General features: G+C 37.7%; 1 protein-coding gene, 2 long non-coding RNA genes and 1 pseudogene across 4 annotated transcripts; all 4 read left to right on the forward strand.

Moving 5' to 3' along the window:
• The first annotated feature begins 882 nt into the window (after positions 1-882).
• On the forward strand, positions 883-3,356 carry LOC116214693. The gene is made up of 3 exons (XR_004158314.1): positions 883-1,332; positions 1,831-1,894; positions 2,075-3,356. It is a non-coding gene; the product is annotated as an uncharacterized LOC116214693 (long non-coding RNA).
• Positions 3,357-3,362: 6 nt separating this feature from the next.
• On the forward strand, positions 3,363-6,728 carry LOC116214690 (annotated as a pseudogene).
• Positions 6,729-11,613: 4,885 nt separating this feature from the next.
• On the forward strand, positions 11,614-18,502 carry LOC116214686 (disease resistance protein TAO1-like). Of its 2 annotated transcripts, none has more exons than XM_031550108.1 (6): positions 11,614-12,364; positions 12,597-13,698; positions 14,862-15,140; positions 15,242-16,156; positions 16,631-17,204; positions 18,128-18,502. In XM_031550108.1, the coding sequence occupies exons 1-5, from the start codon at positions 11,811-11,813 to the stop codon at positions 17,165-17,167; spliced, it is 3,387 nt and encodes a 1,128-aa protein (XP_031405968.1). In that variant the 5' UTR covers positions 11,614-11,810; the 3' UTR covers positions 17,168-17,204; positions 18,128-18,502. The 2 variants fall into 2 exon arrangements, with proteins under 2 accessions (XP_031405968.1, XP_031405969.1); XM_031550109.1 differs by having other exon boundaries at positions 11,616-12,364; positions 13,536-13,698.
• A 1,150-nt stretch (positions 18,503-19,652) lies between these two features.
• On the forward strand, positions 19,653-21,722 carry LOC116213108. The gene is made up of 3 exons (XR_004158000.1): positions 19,653-20,129; positions 20,766-20,829; positions 21,441-21,722. It is a non-coding gene; the product is annotated as an uncharacterized LOC116213108 (long non-coding RNA).
• Positions 21,723-22,150: the final 428 nt, after the last annotated feature.

Below are 22,150 nucleotides of genomic sequence, written 5' to 3' on the forward strand. Positions count from 1 at the left end.
CTTCCGAATTTTCGAGTTTCAGTCCGAGACTCCGAACTTCACTCAGTCCGATTCGAATCCGAGGTTCCAAGTTTCTCTCCGGCGGTCCTTTGTGAAGATTCAGCCCAAGCTCCGACGACCTTCAAGCTGTTCTGGTTCCGACTTTCGCGATAGACTCGACTATCGAGTTTCAGAGTCTGAGGTTCCGAGCTTCAGTCGGAGCTTCAGTCCGAGCTTCAGTCCATTGCCCAAGCTTCGATCACAGAAAAGATAAAGCACCGAGCTTCAGTCCACTGCCCAAGCTTCGATCGCAGAAAAGATTGATTTGAATGAATAAGGATTGATTTTTTTTACTCGGAATGTATGCTACATATATATATATATATATATATATATATATATATATATATATGCTATTTTTTTAATTTTTTTTAATTATAGATAGAATCTTACGATTCACGATTCGAATCGCGATTCACGATTCTACGATCGCGATTCTGAAAACCTTGGTCTCGAATATCTAGAGCTTGTTATGATCTCACTTTGCAAATATTTGTAGGTGTGGGATCTTTGCATTGACAAAAGCAAGTCAAGAATAGAAACAACTTATACGTGTGTGATCACTTTCCTTTTGACAATTAAATATTGCTTGGCAAAAGTGCCTTATTTGTCCCTGTGCGATACTTATTGTGAAACCCAGGATTTTTTATACGCCCATATATATAGTCATATATGGTTAATTATATTTATATATTTATATTTATATATAGAGAGCAGCTAAGTTAAAATAAAAAAGGGTTTATTGATTTGGTTTGGGCTAAACCCACTAAGCCCATTAAGCCCACTTATTTTTCCTATCCTGAACCTTCTCCATTGCCCACTTCATTTCTTTGGGTTTTTATTTATTGATTTTTGGGGACTTTGGGAGTTCGACCTGGAAAGAGAGAGAGAGAGGAGCATGACACAGAGCTTTAGAGAGGAGGAAGAGAGGGACAGAGACCTTGAGATGGAGCTAAGGGAAGAGGGACATGGAGAGGGGCAGATCGGAGGTGAAAGGGCCGAACAGAGAGGGAGAGCTCCACCCGAGAGGAAACAGAGTAGGGAGGAAGAACGTGGGCTCGATTGAGAGCTCGGGCTGGGGTTTATGGAAGATGAAGAAGAAAGGAAGAACAGAGAGAGGAAGAGTGAGAAAGAGACAGAGGATGTGACGACAAGCTCGGAAGGGCAATGACTAATTAAAGGAGAATCGAGAGTGACGAATGGGACAGAGCAAGCGAAGGTACGACGGATGGAAGGGGGAGAGCATCGAATAGGGAAAAGCTTAGCATCTAACTAGGTCATGGGCTATGTTAGGTATGTTGCTGATTTTGCTTAGATGAGTTTCTTTCATTGATTATTTTATTCTTGATATGAAATTGGAGGAATGGGCCTTTCGAGTCGGGGATTGATGTTTATTTGAGGTGGAATTGCTAATGGTCTTGAGCCTTGTCGATTAGATCATGGAACTGCCCTGCTAGTAACTGATCTAATGTTTTCATTTCTTTTGAGTGGTGTTACGCTGTTGGTTGTTAGTTTAAGCCCTTTTGAATCGTGTTGCCTTACTTGGAGTTGGTTATGGCAGGAATTTTGCAAAGAATTGTTCGGTTACTTGAAATGTTCTTAATAAGGTTTTATTCATTAATTGGGGTTCGTACTTCCTAGCTGGTATGTGTGATATTAAAGGTGAATGATCTTAATTAAGGTTGGTTTCATGATAAGGAGGTTATGAGCATATTGAATCTAATATATGATTTTATGTTATCCATACTGATACATTATAATTTAATTTTCTAACGATATTAAATTTGATAGGAGCTAAGGAGACCGAGGCTATACGACCGAGGCTCTTCTTGTTGATTAAATTTTTGAGAGCACAGTGAGTACTTTATTCCACCATGGAATGAGGCTAAATTATAAATTAATTATATAAATGTTTATTTTAATTAAGATAGTAGAATAAAGATGATATGAGGATCTTGATTTTTTAATTGTTAAAGTTGAAGGTACATGAGTTTGGTTGATTCTGATATGATGCTAATGTTGTTTATTATTATAGTCATGGGACGATCAGGCTGCTGATCTGACGGAATATAAAATAGACGATTAGGCCATTGAACCGGCGGAATATAAAACGGACGTTAGACTCCTACTGCGGGAGAATAATAGGCGGTCCCTACTTATGAGATTTGATATCATGAGATTGTGGATGATACATGCGGGGTCATGGTACCGTCGAAATTCTGTCGCGAGGGAATGCGACCATATGCCTAGTATTTGTTGTATTGATATTGTTGTTGAGTTTAGATTATATTGAATTGATGAAGGATATCGACTTTCGAGGTTGGTGAGTAAATATATAATAAAAAATTTGTTTTATAACGAATATTGTAAGGCAAGTGATAGGTGATTGTTTGTGAATATTAATTGGATAAGTAAATAATTTTAGTATTTCATTTTATTGCGGAATTAGTACTCATTGAAATACAGCTCGCTCCCTGCATATTTCCTTTTTGCAGATGAGTTAGAGGCGCTAGTAGCGCAGGAGAGACATTTGACGTTAGGATTCTATGTATAATTGTTTATACTGACGTGATTAACAAAGAATGAAACTCTACCCTTCTATTTGTATTATCGGGTATAAAGCTGTTCTACGTGTGAGCCCCGGTTCATGTATGAGCAGGGTTCATGTGAATGGACTTATTGAGCTAATTGGTGATGATGAATAGCGCTCATTATGGACCCTTTATGTATGTAAATTATAAATATATAACCTTTGAATTTGGTGAGAGAGATTCCCAACGCTTTGAATAGTACAAGATGCCAACTTAGAATCAAGAGGATCTAGTGGTTTGATCGTCGTGGGACTTTGAAGCAATGATTCTACCATTCAAACGAACAGATGAACAAGCCTGCTGCTCAAGTTGCATTATTAAAAAACTAGTATGACAACTAATTAGAAATTGTTTATTAATTCCGATAGAGATTCCTAGGACAGTAGTCACGATCCTCTCAGACGATAAGCCTCACCTTAATCATGGGGAGCAGGCGTGCTCAAGTGACATTTGATGCTATTAATGTAACGATTAATTACTAATTGCTTATTCACACAGGGATTTCGCAGAAGCTGCTGGACGTTGAGATCGATGACTTTTAGACAATCAAATTGATAATACAAAATTACTTTTAGCAATCAAACTAGATGATGACTCACGCGATGTGCGGAATTGGAAAGAAAAACTAAATATTTTATTAATGTTTTAGTATATATTTTAAAAAGATTCCCTGCTTGAGGACAGCTACAGAGTAACTTAGCTATAACTGAAATAACGGTTTGTTCGGTGTAGGTTCTCAGTCAAGATGAAATGCCCGTACTCTGCAGTATCTTGTTTGGGGAGGGAGTAGTGAATGATGCTATGTCCATTGTTCTCTTCAATGCAGTGCAGTCGATTGACGTCAGTAATATCAATGGGCTCATCGCTCTGAAGTTGCTCGGAATCTTTCTCTACCTTTTTTCACTAGTACTGCTCTTGGAATCGCTGTAAGTTGAATTGCGTGTTTTCTTTCCACAAGTCTTCTAATTATTGCAATACGATATTCTAGGACATGGAATACGATATTTCATTGTTCGAGTGAAGTCCAGAATTATAAAAAAACGAAAATCACCAATCTCGTGTTAAAATTTCTAGATTAAAGAAGTTTCTGCTGATCTAATAACTCATATACAATCTGAGATTATTTTATGTGCTTGTTGCTGATGATCCCATTTTTCTGCCTCTGTGTGCGATTCTTCACCAAACTTTCTCAGGCCGGTCTTCTAAGTGCTTACATCATAAAGACACTCTCCTTTGGAAGGTAGGGAAGGAATATGCAGTACATTTCCTCGTCCTGCTCTCGACATGCATTACTTTATCATCTCTGATATTCACACTTCATCAAGTCCCTTACATTTTCTCGACTTTCTTGACAGACATTCAACAGATCGTGAAGTCGCTCTCATGATGCTGCTGGCATACTTGTCCTACATGTTGGCAGAGGTATTCAGAAGACAATCGAATTTCTATACATTTCGCTCGAAATTTGTTGTTCCAAATGGAATTAGATGGATCTTTTCAGAGCTTGGAGCAAAGAGGTTCAGACTCTGTGACTTGCTCTGGTCAAACAATCGATCTTGTAGGTAAATGATTGAGTTTTGTGCAGCTTTTTGATCTAAGTGGAATATTGACAATTTTCTTCTGCGGCATAGTAATGTCGCACTATACATGGCACAACGTAACTGAGAGTTCGCAGATCACAACCAAGTAAGAAACACATCTCACCAAGAAGATGTTCCTTTTAGTGAATGCTATAAGATATACTCATGACGATCTCTTCCCAAACTCCTCAATATGTATGAGAACTCCTTTGTCTGGCGGAACTTTGCAAAAGTTATGATGTCCGATCTGTTTAATGATTTACAGGCACATTCGTGACCATTTCTTTCATTTCTGAAACTTTCATATTCCTGTATGTCGGGATGGACGCTTTAGATATCAACAAGTGGAGAAATACAAAAGCGAGGTATCTTTTAACCTCTGTGTCTCCAATCTTAGAATTATATGCTACTAGCCAAGTAATTCGTTATTTTAACAACAAAAATTCTGTTTAATTGGGTTAGGTTGTGTTGTTCCACACAATTACCGATATATCTGCACTGTTCGCGAATCAATCTAAATTTATGCAGAGCACACGACTTAATAGTCCCTGTAACATTTCATTTGCTTTGATTCAGTGCGGCAACTTCAATTGCAATCAGTTCAACACTTTTAGGTTTAATGATGATCGGCAGAGCAGCCTTCGTGTTACCACTCGCAAATATATTGAATTTCATGAAAAGGAGCGATAGTGAAATGATCGTGTTCCGGCAGCAGGTAATTTTATCTGTTTGATTTCATTTTCAATTGCCTTATATTCATAGTGCATTTTCTAACTCGGTATGCCATTAAAAAAAAATCATCAGTTTATAATGTGGTGGGCAGGCTTAATGAGAGGGGCAGTTACCATTGCTTTGTCTTACGGTGAGGTAACTCGGATAATTTCTCCACTGTGCAGTGAAATTTTTTATGCATTCGGTTCTTAGCTGATAATTTGTACAATCTTTGACTGTTGCAGTTTGCCCGAACACAGAAGACATCGGCAAAGGACAGCGCACTGATGATCACTTGCACATTAATTGTTGTCTTGTTCAGTACAGTGGTAAGTTCATATGCTCGTATCTCGGTTCTGTTGTTGCCAGGATAATTGAGCTTTGCAGTCTTTTTCGATAAAGGCTTTTCTGGAGTTGATAGTCTGTTGCATTGGGGAAACTTCGAGAACTTCAAAGTCTCATTGAATTGTTTTCTATAAATTTTCTTCATTTATATTGCAGCGTGTAATTTATTCATAATTGTCATTGTTTATTTTGTTTTTCCAGGTATTTGGTTCCATAACCAAACCTCTGATTGAAGCAGTGCTGTTACGGCACAGAAAACCAGCGGTTTCAGATGCAACTGACATCCCGAGCCTAGAGGACCTGAGACTGCTCTTCGTTGAAACAGGGGATCAGGGCGACCAAGGTAACAATGAAATGCCTAAAAGGAGCAGTCTCAGTTTGCTGATAAGGTACCCAACTTGGACCGTCCATTACTTGTGGCGGAAGTTCGATGACAAGTTCATGAGACCAGTGTTTGGTGGGAGAGGTTTCGTCCCATTTGTCCCGGGATCACCAACCAGTACTGCTGATGAAGGGCCCGAGAGTCCCTGATTCTCAGGTTTGGCTATTCATTTTTCTCCCTCTTGTTATATATATTCATAAATCTTGATATTCATTTTGCAGCGGGTGTAGTATGCAGTTGAGCTAAATATCTGGTTGTATAGAGGGATATGAATCAAGGAAAAATTGGTAAAGTTCTTGTTTTCCGAAGCAATTCCCTGCTGATGATACATCCAATTGGGGTTGTGCTGGACAACCTGCTTGTAATTTGGAGAATGCTGGTTCTACTCTCGTATGTCCAGTCCACACCAGTCCAGTGATCCATTTTACGCCATTTTCTTTTGTGGAACACACGCAATCCTGTTATTAAGAATGACTCGACGCATATAACGTCCTAGTTAGGAGCCAGATACACGATAAAGTAATAAGGTAACTGATGTTCCTTGCACCGAATGCTATGTTAGGCAGGACATCAGCCGTTCAGCCTCGGTTATGAGTGGGGACAATGCTGACCATGGCCAAGCTGTGCACTTCAAGCTCTGTGAGCAATGTGGAGTTGCGAGAGCATACCACATGATCTCACAATAACCCGAAATCAGGTTGAGCTTGGACAGGGGAGACGGTGGACCTGCAAATATAGAGATAAAACTTTGGTTCATTTGACTGCAGACAGGGTCTGTATGGACAATCAAGTGGTCGGATAGCCTACCCAAGTGTGGCTGAATACAGAGCCAATCCAGAGCCAAGATCGCCAACCTCATCGATCCTCGATGATGGCCTTGGACTCACCGGTATTTGGCTAGTCTGTAGGTTGACAAATCCTCTAGGGAGTCATAGTTTAGGCTAGTTTGTTGAACTATTTACAGTCTACAATATTATAAGGATGATTGAGGCAAAAAACTGGCTTGTGGATGATACGAAACTTATCAGAGCACTTCCATTGTACCATATTATCAATTTGAATCCTGTCATTTTATGGCAATCACATAATTATTCCATTGGACAATATATATATATATATATATGGCTAACAGATATTCATATAAAAGAAAGTGAAGTTTTTATTTACGTACTCAACAATATTGTAATTTTTTATTTTCATTCACTAATAAAATTTGAGTCTATTTATATATTATATGTAAACCTTCGCTTGTCAAAGGATTTTAATTAGAGAAAATTTTACCGTGCATTTTTACGTGAAAAATATGATCAATTGGATTTAAAAGAAAGTCTCCAGCGGGTAAGCATCACGTTTCAAAATTTGATTTACAGGAACATCTTCGGAGAAAGAGATATTGCCAACCAACTCATACAATTTTGCACAGGATTAATCACCAAGAAAAATACAACCTTTACACTTTTTCTAAATATAACACGATATTTAGAAAATAACACATAAAGGCACAGCTTTTGTATTTTTTTAAATATAGCACGATCTTTAGAGTAGCACAGAAAGGCACGACCTTCACACTTTTTCTTAAATATAGCACAACTTTTAAAAAATAACACCGGAAGACACAACATTTAGGTTCAGCTGCGAATCTAGCATGATAAAAGGAAGATAGTGCCCAAATCTGGTCATATATATCTAGAGGTGCTACAATCGTCAACTTCATGTCAAAAGATTAAGATGTAAAAATTATACATTGACAATTAGAATGAGAATGCAAGATGTTGAGATACCATAAACACGAAGGAGTAATGAAATTGATGACAAGATTACTGTGATTATAGGATTCTTTATTAATTCTTTTAATTTCCATGATAAGGTTAATACGTGGATTATAATTTATCAATTTTTACTTGATAGGTGATAGTTCATCTAATCTTCCAAGTTTAAGATTATTTTATTTTATATAAAAACTGATATTAATTATTTTCTGTATTTTTGGAGAAAGTTTTTACCTTTTATATAAGGGTCATATATATATATATATATACATGTATACTTGAGCATTGTAATCCAAAAAATATGGAGAAAACTATCTATTTGATGCATGAAATTTTATTTTGCCATCACTTTTGGGACACCAAGAATTTTGCCATCAAAATATACATGAAGTTCAATTTCGTTTGTCAAAATGTTCTGATGTTAAATGTGATTAACGAAAATCTTATGTGGTTCAATGGCTTCAAAACAATTAATAAAAAAATCAACCACGACGTAATATTGGGCCAATTTTATGGTTTTATATTTTTTTAATTAAAATAATAACAAAAAGAACAAAAAAAGAAAAGAAAAGAAAAGGAAAGCGGGGAGCTCGGGTGACCTCTTGACAAGCGAGGACACTAGAGGCATCAGGAAGCCTTCGACGACCTCGCCATAGGGGAAGGTCGCAGGCAAGGGAACCCCACCTGAGTTCCCCCAGTAGTTCTAAGAGAGGGAATGGGGTTAGCTCAAGTGGGGCTCCTCGGCTAGCGACTTTACCTAACAGCAAGGTCATCGGAGGCTACTAAGGCAAGGAAGCTGGAGGCTACTGTAGCCTCCAACGACCTTGCCTTGGGGATAGTTCGCAGGCGGGAGAGGCCCCACCAGAGCTCCCCCTATTCCCTCCCCATCCCCCTCTCTTCTCTTCCTCTTTTTTTTTTTTTCAATAGAGAACAATGTTGTTTTGGACAATCCGATCCAAAACGACGTTGTATAAATATAAATCAAATTTTATTTTAAAATAAATCGATACGCCTTTGTTTTGAGCAATGCAAATCAAAATGACGTCGTAATGGTTTATTTATTTTAAAATATTTATTTTTATTTATAAAAAAAAATGGAGAGCCGAGAGCCCCCACTGGAGCTCCTTGTCTGTTCACACATAGAGCATGGTGGTAAGAACATGGGATGCCAGGGAGTAGACTTGGGTTCCAAGCTCGCATAGGAGGGGGGTGCACGGTGAGCCCAAACGTTGGGGGGTGCCGTTGGGTCTTGCGGTTCCATTGCAAATCAAAAAGTTAAAAAAGATTTAAAAAAGGAATTTTCGAATAAAGTTTCCCTTGGAAACCTGAGAGATTTTTGAGAGAATGTTTGGAAATTTCCAGTGAAATTTTTCCTAGAAAAAAAACTAAAGAAAAAATTTGTCAAAAAGTCTTCCCGACGGAATACCAAGGGATTTTTTCCCTTGGTAATCCCAATTTTTCCAGTAGTAATAGTTCCTTTTCTTATCTATCCTTGTGCGATTTCTCCTTTTACCTGAGAAACAAATGAAGGTGTGCTTGTTGATTTACAAGATTAGGATTTACATGTTTGTGAAACTGATATGATAAAAGAATGAAATTGTATCCTACTATATGTAGTAGGGTATAAAGTCGTTCGAAGTTCGAGCAAGGATTATTTATTCTCAATTAATAAGTTAAGAGCACCATATGATAACGGAACCATTGATTCACATATTTTCCGTTGCGGATCAATGGTTCCGATGTTGATGACAGCGAAGTGGGTCCACTTATGGCAACTCTTAAACTATCTTCAGCCATAGTCTCTGATTTGAATCTTTGAAGTGAGTCCCATTTTACCACATAATCATCACATTATTCGGAGACACTCTCAACCAAAAAAAAAAAACTCACAACTTTAGCCAAGTCTTTATTTTTTAGTCTCAAAAGTGGGTCCCAAAATTTGATTTTTTTTTTTAAAAAAAAGAGCAAAAGCTGTCACCTGACCGGTGGGGGCTAGGAGCTGCCACACGACAGCCGCCCATTGATCTTTTGTTTGAGAGAAGGCGCAGCGCGGGTCGTTTCTCTCCCGCCTCTCTGACGACGCCACATGGCGTCAAAGATGCGGGTGGAGACTTGCGCTGAGGAGTATCCAACAGAGAACGAGCCACCACAAAAATAACCATTGATGAATAGTGGCTGTTGAGATTTTCTTCTCATCTTGAAGGGTTCATGGACTCATCAAGCTAATTGGTGATGATGACTTATTATTATAGACCCTTTTATTTTTGTAAAAATATAAATAAATAGCCTTTGAATGTTTACGAAATTACACCCACGCCATTACGAATCCTTGAATTAGAATTTAGAAAAGATGAATAAAACTTGTTCTTTATAGTATTCTAGATACATCTTTCCCCGGGTATGTCATCTGGCTGTTCTTTGGGCCTATCCTGGAACTGACGATTAGAAGGCTCGAAAGTTTCCTCAAACGGCCTCTGCTACTCATATTAGACATGAACTAGGCCACGGTGGACCCGAGTTATCACGGCCTTACGACTTGGTAGTACCACTACAAGATTGATGTTTCCAATTAACAGGCGAAATAAATTTGGCGAGAGAGGATTCAAACTTTTGAGTCCTCGCATACAAGAGCAACATTTTAGCCATCACGCAAACACTCATTTACTTGTTTAATTTTGGCATTTTTATTATTTATCACAATATTCTATTAGTCTATTCTTTTATATCTCCTTATCTCTCCTCCCATCATCCCTAAAAGCCCTAAAGAGAACGAAAGAAAGGAATAAGGCAGCGAGGACAGGTCCCTATAATGTAAGGAACCCGGATTGTCAAGAATAAGTTTCACATTTAAGTGGCAAAGCTAGTAGCATATACTTCTATCGGTATGCACCCCTGCTAAATCCAGTTTGAGCCGGGTCGGCAACTAAGGAGTCGAAAACTCTCACTATATAAATTTTCTCTAGTATCGTACTTCTTGACATATCATTTATTTGCTTTTTTTTTCGGTCCTCGGGGGTTTCTATATTCTTTAAAGAAGAAAAAGGAAAAACAAAATCCTCGATTGTGTTGGATGTGCAATTGACAGGTTTATGTTGCTTTGTATATATATATTCTGGCTGTTTGCAGCCTTAAAATTAAGCTGGGGCACATAAGATTCCCCAAGGAGACTTTACGATGGAGTTGGCTGCAGAGTCCTATAGAATCCACCTGGAAATAATATATTGCTCACATCGTTGTTCAGACGCGTAGTATCCTTCACTCGGTCTTGCGCGTCAAGAAACCCAAGCTCAACTGATTCTACTATTCGATCTCTAAAGAGGTCAAGAGACTAAGCCTACAGCTCAAGTGACATTAAAAAACTAATATGACAGCTAATTAGAAATTGTTTATTATTCCAAGACAGATTCCTGAGACTGTAATATTAATGGGACGATTAACTACAAATTGCATGTTCACATCGATGACTTTGAACAATCAAATTGGTAATATAAAATTATTTTTTAGCAATCAAATTATAAAACTAACGTTATCAATCAGATTGCCGACACAAGTGTATGTAATATCTGCAAAAGTTGCCGGATCAGTTGAAAGAGTCCTTGAGCACTTTGGGGGTTAACATTGAATTTGAACAACATATTAAATCATGATCTCGTATCTCTTCATCCTCGCCAAACTCTAGCCTGAGCTGAGCTGACCTGAGAAAGTACTGTGGCTCCAGCGAGTTCACTCCCCCGAGCTCTATTTTTGATAAGTCGATGGAGATTTAGAAATAAAAAACGAGGCATGTTTGGATTGAGAGTTAAAAAACTTTAACTTTAACTCAACATACTACACAACAAAAACACACGTTTCCCAAGTCAAATTTATAATCTCATCTCATTTGTCCTTTTCCACAATCAAAATCAAAATTAAAATTAAAGTTACTTTAACTCTGAAACCAAACGCACCAAAAATTTGCTTCTGATAGTTATGATTAATTCAAAATAAAGAGACAGGAAAGCAAACATGATCAAGAGACATTATAATATTCACCCATGTGACGATTAATTACTCAATTAATTGTTTATTCAAACAGAAATTTCTCAGAAGTTGCTGGTGATTGACAATATGAAATCAAATTATTATAAAACTAGCGTTACCATTGTTTTATCTGGAAAAGAATTTGCATTATAAAAATAACTCATTCGTTCATCCACAGAGAAAAAAGAAAGAAAGAAAAAAGACTCATTCCATTATTACAATTGCTTTACTGGAAAAATGTTTATCGTAGCAATAGTGGGGTTGACATTGACTTTGAACAATAGAGTTGATGAGGAGCTCGCCTCTTAATTTCTTCTAGTCAAATTACCTGAGAGAGCTCTCTCTCAGAATTTTGGGCAGCATCTATGCATGTATGGCTACTGAGTTTGGAGATTCTGTTTCCAATAAACGAGGGAGGGACAATGCATCTTGCTCTGTTTTCCATAAGAAATGGAGGCACGATGTCTCTGGGTCTTATTCTCACAAGGGATTGACGTACGACGTCTTCCTGAGCTTCCGAGGTGAAGACACACGCCACCTCTTCCATTGCTTGGAGGAGAAAGGAGTCAATGCGTTCATAGATAACAGTCTTCTGAGAGGCGAAGACATATCATCACAGCTCATAGACACAATCAGGAGCTCCCGGATCTCGGTAGTGGTCCTCTCGAGAAACTATGCCAACTCAAGTTGGTGTCTTGAAGAACTCTCTGAGATCATGGAGTGTAGGAATAAGTCCATTGGGCAGATGGTCCTGCCTGTGTTTTACGATGTCGATCCTTCGGATGTTCGGAAGCAGACCAGTTGCTATGGAGAAGCATTTGCTAAGCATGAAGCGGTCAAAGATAAGGAGACCGTTGCTCGGTGGAGGGCTGCTCTCACTGAAGTCGCAAGTCTATTCGGCTGGGATCTGACAAACTATGCCAGCGGGTAAGTCTTCAATTAATTAGGTCAGGAAATGTATCTATTTGTGTTAATTGTTCAATCATTTACTAGCCTAAAGAATCAGTTAAGTATTATTCCATTTCATTTTGATGTTATCTTATCATTAAAACATTGCCATGCATCATTCACTGCTACATCATCTCTTTTCGTTGTTACTCATCTATATGAGATATGGTGCACATCGTAACTTTTGCTTGGATTGTTTTATTATCTTCAGCACAGAGGCAAAGATTGTGAAGAAGATTGCACATAGAATATGCAATGAACTTAATAATGCATATCTAGATGTTGCAAAAGACCCTGTCGGCCTTAGATCTCGAATGATCCATATTAATGACCACCTAAATGACCCCTCTGATTATGTTCTATTTATCGTGATTTGTGGGATGGGAGGCATTGGGAAGACAACTCTTGCTAAGGCGGTTTTCAATCAGTTCTTCCACAGTTTTGAAGCTAAATGTTTTCTGGCCAACATTAGAGAAAATTCGGAGCAGCCTAATGGTCTGGTCCATCTACAAGAGCAGCTTCTTCATGATATTCTCAGGTTTCAGAAGATAGAAGTAGTAAATATTGACAGGGGAATCAATGTTATCAAGGAAAGACTGAAGAGTAGAAGGGTTTTGGTGGTTCTTGATGATGTAAGCCATCGAGACCAGTTGAAGGCACTTGCAAGAGAGCGTGAATGGTTTGGTCCCGGCAGTAGAATCATCATAACAACTAGGGACCAAGACTCGGTGAAGGAGATTAATGCGAATTGTATTTATAAGCTTCCACTGCTAAATAATCATGAATCAGGACAACTATTTAAGCAATACGCCTTTCGAAATTGTGATCCTAGTGAAGAATTTTTTGAGCTAGCAAAAGCTGTTGTAAGTTACTGTGAGGGCCTACCTTTGGCACTTGAAGTATTGGGTTCTTATTTGCTTGAACTAAGTGTGGAAGATTGGAAGAGCGCACTTCACCAATTAGGAAGAAATCCTCACAGCGACATACAAATGAAACTTGAAATAAGCTATCATGCGCTTGGGAGTGAAGATGATAAGAAATTATTCCTCGACATCGCTTGCTTCTTTGTTGGTTGGGATAAGAATCTTGTGGTCAAGGTATTAGAGGCTTGTGACTTATGTGTTGGGCTGGGGCTTGATGTCCTCTCCAGGAGGAGCCTTGTCAAAATCACCAAGAAGAACAAACTGGAAATGCATGACATGATTCGGGACATGGGGAGGGAAATTGTTCGCAGAGAGTCTCCGCAAAACCCGGGGAAACGCAGCAGATTATTCTCCCTGAATGACATCCTTGCCACACTTCGAAACCACTCTGTGAGTATGGAACCAACCTCGATAAATAAACACATGCACATAACACTTATAAGAGGAAGATTTCTCGTTCGAAATTTGAGAATAATGTCAAATTTTGGAAGTTGTAGTGGTTGATTGCCCGTGAATGTTATCGCTTTTGCTCAGTTTTAAGTGCTGCTTGTAGATGTGAATGAAAATATTATAAAGTTATACACAAGACAGGCTCAATATCTTTATCTATGTATATCCTGGACAGAAGGCTTGTGCAGGTAAAAAGTTTTTTATAAATATTTATTCATTAGTCATATTACTGAGAATAACCGTTTAAATGGTGTCCATGAGAAAAAATCAGAAAGAATAATTTTCTTTTATCAACTATCATGTTAAAAAAATGTTATTTTCCCCTTTTTAGTATTTACCAAAGGACGAGGAATGTCGGTGGTCCATGGCAGTGTGAGAGGCGGTCACAACCATACTAATCTTTTGCTCCCACAGACAATTCCTTTTCCTCCATCTCTCAATTCTCACCGTCCATTCCTCCATCTCTCTTTCTCTTAGTGAGATCTTTTAACGAGTTTGATTGATCGTACATTGCTTAGGCCTTTCTCTCTAATAAAACATATATATAAATATATATATTTATTTATTTATTTAAGAAAAAGACTTAAACCTCTGTCATCTATACGATATCTACACAATCATATCATATATTTGTGGCGTCAGCACCTACGATGGGGTGAATCCAGTCACACCAGTCTCATTTGCAATTGAGGCAAGTCAAATATATATCTTTAGAATTTGGATAGTTATAATATATATATATATATATATATATTTGAATGTGTTTATCCACACAATATTTGTTGGGACGCATCATGTAAACTTGTAACTACATTACAACTATATAGGAAATAAGACTAATTGTGTCAGGTGATCGATGTGACTATTAGAACGTACTGCTTCCATCAGAAAGAGAAATTGCGAGTTATTGTGTAGGCAATTTTTTTGTTTTATACACGGAGCGAGGAAGTGAGGGAAAAGAAAAAATGAATTTTCAACTAGATTTATTTTGGTACACAATTAATTTTGTTGACATAGATATAATATATATATATATATATTTATATATATTTTTGCTGAAATGTTACATATTTTTGTTAGTTATCGGTGTGTGTTCTTCATAGGGTACGGAACAGGTTGAAGGACTTGTGTCTAATTATTATTTGGAGTTGGCTGAGAAATTGGATGCCAAAGCATTTGAAAGGATGAGGCTGTTAAGATTGCTAGAGCTCAACAACCTACATGTTGATGGAGACTTCGGACTCATTTCGAAAGAGCTAAGATGGCTCTGTTGGCATGGATTTCCTTTAGACTTCTTACCAGATGAACTCTACATGGAAAACCTGGTTGTTCTCGACATGCAATATAGCAAGCTTCGATCGACCTGGAAAACTAATTCCAAGGTAATCGGCCTTTTTCCTTTTCAATCATTAGTACTGTTTTCAATTGTAAATGTCGCGTGGATAGCCTGACTTTTAGTTTATTTTTTCCATTCATTTCGCAGGAGATGCCTCGCTTGAGGGTGCTTAATCTTAGCTATTCTCATTTCCTGACCAAGACTCCTGACTTCTCCGGTCTCTCGAAGCTCGAGGAGCTGATTATGGAGGACTGCAAAGAGTTGAAAGAAATAGATAGATCCATAGGTTGTCTCAAGGGACTTCTTTTGATGAATTTGAAAGACTGTGAGAAGCTTAAAAGTATACCGGACAGTATTTGCAAAGTGAGAACGCTACAAATTCTGGACATTCGAGGCTGTTCAAACCTCATGAGGTTACCAGATGACTTTGGTAACTTGGAATCTCTGACAGAACTTCTAGCTGATGGAGCTCCTATAATGCAATCTCCTCTAAGTTTCGCTAACTTGAAGAACCTATCAAAGCTATCTTTATGGGGGTATAGTAGACAGAGATCCAGCTCCATTTCTGCGCTCGTATGGTCGTGGATATCGAGGAGGGAAGCCCCCAAGGAGAATAATTGCCTGATTGCTTCAGTATGTGGACTAAGGTCATTGACCGAACTGAGATTAATAAACTGCAACATATTAGATGATGCTAATCTAGACGGCATTGGGAGCTTACAGAACCTAATACAGTTCGAAATTAGTGGAAGTCATATCCGCTGCCTCCCTGGCTCAATCAGCTCTCTTTCAAATCTCCAAATATTTACGGTGAATTACTGCCCAAAGCTGGAATCACTCCCAGATCTGCCCCAGAAGATAATAGCTGTACGTGCAATTGGCTGTCAATCCTTAGAAAGAATCTCTCTGCCCAATTCTCCAGTTGAAACTGGTATGTGTTTCTGGGATTGTCCCAGACTGGCAGAGATTTCTCACTCCGGAGTGTTGAATCCTTTTTTCCTGCTTAGTTTTAAAGGGTGCAACAAACAGCTGTCAGCCAAGTTGAATGAGCTTATTCTAAAGGTTTGTCTCTCTCTCACTCTTGCTCTCTTTTCGTCGACGCACCCCGTATCATTCAGTGCATGGATTCTTTCAAGCCATTTAGTAGGAGAAAGTGTTTGAGAAGTGAATTTTTAACCGATTTAATCACTTCTTCACTATAATGACAAGAAGCAAAGGAGGAGATAAATAGAAAGCACAAATATCCTAGTAATATGACTAAATGACCATTTTACAGCTGCAGTTTGAGACCTAATTGATTAATTAACTTCAGCTTCTTAAATCTAATAATTTATGTATTACTCTATGCATATATAAAAACGATCCATGTAGTTTTTCTTTTTTGGCCATTCACGCTCATGCGGTTAGAGCAAAAGAAAATTCTAGTGATTGTAATGTGCAATGCGGTATTGGGTAAGCTTTATTTTGGAAAACTCCTACCAACTCTCAGTTAAATGTGCACGTAACTGGCTGATCACATCCATATTCTATGTGCAGTCCTGGCGGGGGAGAGAGCTATTTGTATCTGGGAGCAACATTCCCGAGTGGTTTGAGTATCAGAGCACTGGCCCCTCAATATTTTTTCAATTGCCTGCATGTCATAGTTGTAAGCTGAACAGAATCTTTGTCTCATACATTATATGCAACCACCATGCTACCAATTCAATGATTGGTCATTCGAGACTGTTCAACACAACAAGGGGAAAAAGCAAATGGTCGTGCTTAGGTTATTTACCCCCATTTACAAATCATATCAGCATATTTTCCATTTCACCTGAGGAAATCATGGAAGTCTATGAGGGAATTGAGGTGGTGTTGGATGTAGAGCCTCATCCTCATCTAATAACCAGGGCAATCGGGATTCACTTGGAAGTAGAGAAGTGCCCAAGTTGCAGCGGTATCTATATTGATGATGTTGAAGCGGGTCCAAGTCATGGCAACTCTCATGACAAGTACCCTCATGAGACTGAGACCAAGCCCACCACAGAGATAACTGCTGTAGAGCAATGGCTGTTAAGATATTGCCCTGTTTGAGTGGCGGCCTGTCCAATCCTTATGCCCAGTTAAAGAGGTGAGTGAGGTTTCAAATAATTGGTATTTTTGTTACTATTATTTATCATAGTCTTATGCAAGTCGATCGAGATTCTCTCTCTCTCCTCCTTATTCTGTCCCCATCATCCCTCTTCTCTTGATCTCTTGATTTCCAAGATCATTCTGTTGTTCTCTTAATTTTTTGAATCATTGTATATTTATTATATTTGATCAATTTTTTTTGTCAATATAATTTATTTAATTTTAAATTAAACACGGAGTACAGGATTTAATATTATTTGATCAATTTTTTTTGTCAATATAATTTATTTAATTTTAAATTAAACACGGAGTACAGGATTTAATATAAGTAAATAAATTTTCACCAATGGAGAATCTGGTTCTCAATCTAGTTTTGATTTCTTGCTTTGGTGGAATTTTAATCAAAAGTTTGTATCATTTATTTTAAAGAGCGTCTGATGAAAATTCTGTTGGAAAATAACTTGCACTTTTCAAAATAAAAGCTTTCGTCGAAATTCTGTAATAAATTAATTTGTATTGTTTTTTGGTAATTATTTTGTATTGTTTTATATTCTCTTATACTCTCTCTAAATAAAGGTTTCCAATCCAAGAAATAAATATGTATGTGTTATAATAAATAAAATGACAGAAAATCTATAGAAATGTAATTTAGATTTTCCTATTTCTAAATGAAAGGTTCCGATGAAATTGATTTTATATATTTTTATTTTTAGAAAAATAATATTTTCTAAAGAAACTTTTTCGCTGAATATTCCGAAGGAATTTGATTAGTGGTGCAAGGTTTTACTTACGGCTGCATTTCTCAACATATATAATTTGACAGAGCATAATCCGTTGGAGAATTATGCCAATATGAATGTTTTCTAGTAGTGAGACCTAAATCACCAATTGCCCATAAGTTCTTGTCCATCGTATCATCAGATGGAGCATTGAGCAGAACGTCATTTGAACTGTCGATTGCATGTAAGTATGGAAGCAGCGAGGAGACCAGGACAGAGAGAGCGACAAGCCAGAAGGAAAGTGCAGGAACACAGGCCTTAATTGCAGGCCAAGTCGGTGGTGGTTCAGTTGGGTTTATAGATCATCAGGTCTACAGCCTTTAGGACTGTTAAGATATTTTATACCATAGTGAGGGGGTAACTCTAATAAATTCTCTGTTGTGAACTAAAATTTTTGATGCATTTGGTTCTTAGTTGATAATTCATATGATGCTATACCGCTGCAGTTTGCCAAAACACAGAAGATATCAACTAGAAGATGGTGCAATGATGATCACTTGCAGATTGATTGTTGTCATGTTCAGTGATGCTAAGTTCATATGCTCGTAACTCGGTCTTGTTGTTGCCTGCATATTCCTTCCATTGGAATGGCTTAAATTTGCAGTATTTTTCTGTGATAAGCACAAAAAGGTCTTTTCAGGAGTCAATGGTCTTATTCTCCATACCTAAGCTGCGACTGAGAAGGCCATGTTTTCTACGAATAAGGAAATAGTATCAGGTGGAATCACTGAGGAGAATGATTTTGTAAGTTTTGCAACAGAGAAGCACATTCCTGCCCATTGTTATCTATTGTAACCTTTTCATACGGCTTATGGACCTGCTTAATCAAGGCACCATTGTCCTCTATCCAAGAAAACCAGCAGCTTCAAATTCAAGTAACATTTGGAAACATCGAGAAATATTGAAAGTCCCTCTTTGAATTGTATTGCTGATCTTAATAATCTTCTTGATTTATGTTGTAGTGGGTAATTATCTTTTACTGTCACTGTAATTTTGTCCGGCAAGGTATTTGGCTCCCTAACCAAGCCTCTAATTGAAGCAACGCTCTTACACCATATAAAACCGGCGATTTTAGAAGCAATCGGCATCTCAAGCCTCGAGCACCTAAGACTTGCTCTTCATTGAAATGCCTAAAAATGAGCGGTCTCAGCTTGCAATATCCAAGACAAATGAGCACAGAAATGGAGCTGGATCTTGGTCTTTTGGATCCACATAAAGATAGCTTTGATAGGTCCTTCAAGTTTGCGATGCTTAGAGAAGATTGCATTATAGTTATTAGTGAATATTATAAATATGGTTGCCTTTCCTAAAATTTGTCGAATAGTATATATAGGAGCACTATCTGTTGATGTTTGAAGACAAAAGTAAGTCAGCAAGAGAAATAGATTGTACGCGTGTGATCGCTTTCTTTTTTACAATTAAATATTGCTGGGCAAAAGTGCCTTATTTTGTCCTCGTGTGATACTTCTTGTGAAACCCAGGATTTTTTATACACCCATATATATAGTCATATACGGTTATATTATATTTATATAATTATATTTATATATAGAGAATAGCTAATTTTAAAAATAATGGGTTTATTGATCTGTTTTGGGCTAAACCCACTATGCCCATTAAGCCCACCCATTTTTCTTGTCCTGAACCTCCTCCCCGGCTCTCTTCATTTCTTTGGGTTTTTATTTATTGATTTTTGGGGACTTTGGGAAGAAGAGTATGACAGAGAGCTTTAGAGAGGAGGAAAAGAGGGACAGAGAGCTTGAGATGGAGCTTAGGGAAGAGGGACATGGAGGGAGGCAGATCGGAGGTGAAAGAGCCAAACAGAGAGGGAAAGCTCTGCCCGAGAGGAATCAGAGTAGAGAGAAAGAACGTGAGCTCTGCCCGGAGGGCTTGGGTTTATGGAAGAGGAAGAAGAAAGGAAGAACCAGGAGGGAGAACAGAGAGAGGAAGAGTGAGAAAGAGACAGAGGGTGTGACGACGAGCTCGGAAGGGCAATGACTCGAGGGAGAACTGGGGAGACTAATTAAAGGAGAATCGAGAGTGACGAATGGGACAGAGCAAGCGAAGGTCCGGCGGATGGAAGTGGGAGAGCATCGAATAGGAAAAGCTTAGCTTACATTGAACTAGGTTATGGGCTATGTTAGGTAGGTTGTTGATTTTGCTTATATGAGTTCATTGATTATGTTATTCTTGATATGAAATTGGAGGAATGGGTCTTTCGAGTTGGGGATTGATGTTTATTTGAGGTGGAATTGCTGATGCCCTTGAGCCTTGTCGAGATATTTGATTTTCCTTTGCTGCTACTGCTTGATTGTTTTGTAGATATTCTATTAAGTTAAAATCTCGAGTTGGGTTCATGATGTAATCAAGAAAGTTATCATTTGCTTAGATATATTGATATTGATATTAATTTTATTTTCAATTAGATCATGGAACTGTCCTGCTAGTAACTGATCTAAAGTTTTCATTTCTTTTGAGTGGTGTTACGCTGTTGGTTGTTAGTTTAAGCCCTTTTGAATCGTGTTGCCTTATTTGGAGTTGGTTATGGCAGGAATTTTGCAAAGAATTGTTCTGTTACTTGAACTGTTCTTAATAAGGTTTTATTCTTTAATTGGGATTCGTACTTCCTAGCTGTTACGTGTGATATTAAGGTGAATGATCTTAATTAAGGTTGGTTTCATGACAAGGAGGTTATGAGCAAATTGAATCTAATATATGATTATATGTTATGTATACTTATATATTATAATTTAATTTTCTAACGCTATTATATTTGATAGGAGCTAAGGAGACCGGTCTACACAACCCGAGGCTCTTCTCGTTGAATTAATTTTTGGGAGCACAGTGAGTACTTCATTCCACTATGAAATCAGGCTAAATTATAAATTAATTTTATAAATGTTTATTTGGATTAAGATAGCGGAATAAAATAATATAATGATCTTGATGCTTTAATTGTTAAAGATGAAGGTAAATGAGTTCGGGGGATTTAAGATATAATATTAACGTTGTTTGTTATCCAGTGGAATATAAAAAGAACGATCGGGCTGCTAATCTGGCAGAATATAAAATGGATATTAGGCTCCTACTGTTGGAGAATAATAGGTAGCCTCCGCTTATGAGATTTGATATCAGGAGATTGTGGATGATGTATGCGGGGTCACGATACCGTCAAAACTCTGTTACGAAAGAATGCGACCCTATGGCTAGTATTTGTTGTATTGAAATTATTGTTGAATTTAGATTATATTGAATTGATGAAGGATATTGAGATTCGAAGTTGATGATTAAATATATAATAAAAAAATTGTTTTATAATGAGTATTGTAAGACAAGTGATATGTGATTGTTTGTGAATATTAATTGGATAAGTAAATAATTTTAATACTTCATTTTATCGTGGAATTAGTACTCACTGAGATGCAGCTCACCCCCTGCATATTTCCTTTTTACAGATGAGTTAGTGGTGCTAATAGTGCGAGACTTTTGACGTCGGGGATCAGCTTGAAGAATTTTGCAGCTAGATCTACTCAGCATATAGGTAGTAAGTTTATGTAGAATCCTAAAAATACTTCGCGATCGGAAAACTTTTGTTTAGTTTGTCTATGGGTGTTGTGAGGATTATGTTAGATGTTTTTGAGATTGATAGTGAAACCGTAGAAATTGGGAGAAAGAAAATCGTATGGGGATCACCCGCAGACTTCACTTTATATACTTTAAGGAGTTATTTACACAAAGAATAGAAACTAAAGACTATTTACACTTAAGTCCCTAATCTATTGAGTTCTATATATTTAACACACCCCCTCAAGCTGAAGCATATATATTGTGAATACCCAGCTTGTTACAAATATAATCTACTCGAGGACATCTAAGAGCCTTAGTAAAAATATATGCTAATTGATCATTTGAACTAACAAAGGCCGTCACAAGATCCTGAGATTGCAACTTCTCTCTAACAAAATAACAGTCAACCTCGATATGTTTCGTCCTCTCATGAAAAACCGAGTTCGATGCAATGTGTAGTGTGGCTTGATTATCACAAAATAACTTCATAGGTCCGAGTTGTTCTACTCCTAACTCTCCAAGCAATTGCTTCACCCACAACAGTTCACGGGTGGTTAAAGTCATCGCCCTATATTCAGCTTTGGCACTCGATCGGGCA

Source organism: Punica granatum, chromosome 7 (assembly GCF_007655135.1).
Source record: "Punica granatum isolate Tunisia-2019 chromosome 7, ASM765513v2, whole genome shotgun sequence".
NCBI lineage: Eukaryota > Viridiplantae > Streptophyta > Magnoliopsida > Myrtales > Lythraceae > Punica > Punica granatum.

What these genes read in the sequence shown, in the direction of transcription:
- LOC116214686 (XM_031550108.1), top strand. Translation starts at nt 11,811, where the DNA reads ATGGCTACTGAGTTTGGAGATTCTGTTTCCAATAAACGAGGGAGGGAC. An exon ending in CCTGGAAAACTAATTCCAAG is followed by an intron (nt 15,141 to 15,241) that starts GTAATCGGCCTT and finishes TTCATTTCGCAG; the next exon opens with GAGATGCCTCGCTTGAGGGT. An exon ending in TGAATGAGCTTATTCTAAAG is followed by an intron (nt 16,157 to 16,630) that starts GTTTGTCTCTCT and finishes TTCTATGTGCAG; the next exon opens with TCCTGGCGGGGGAGAGAGCT.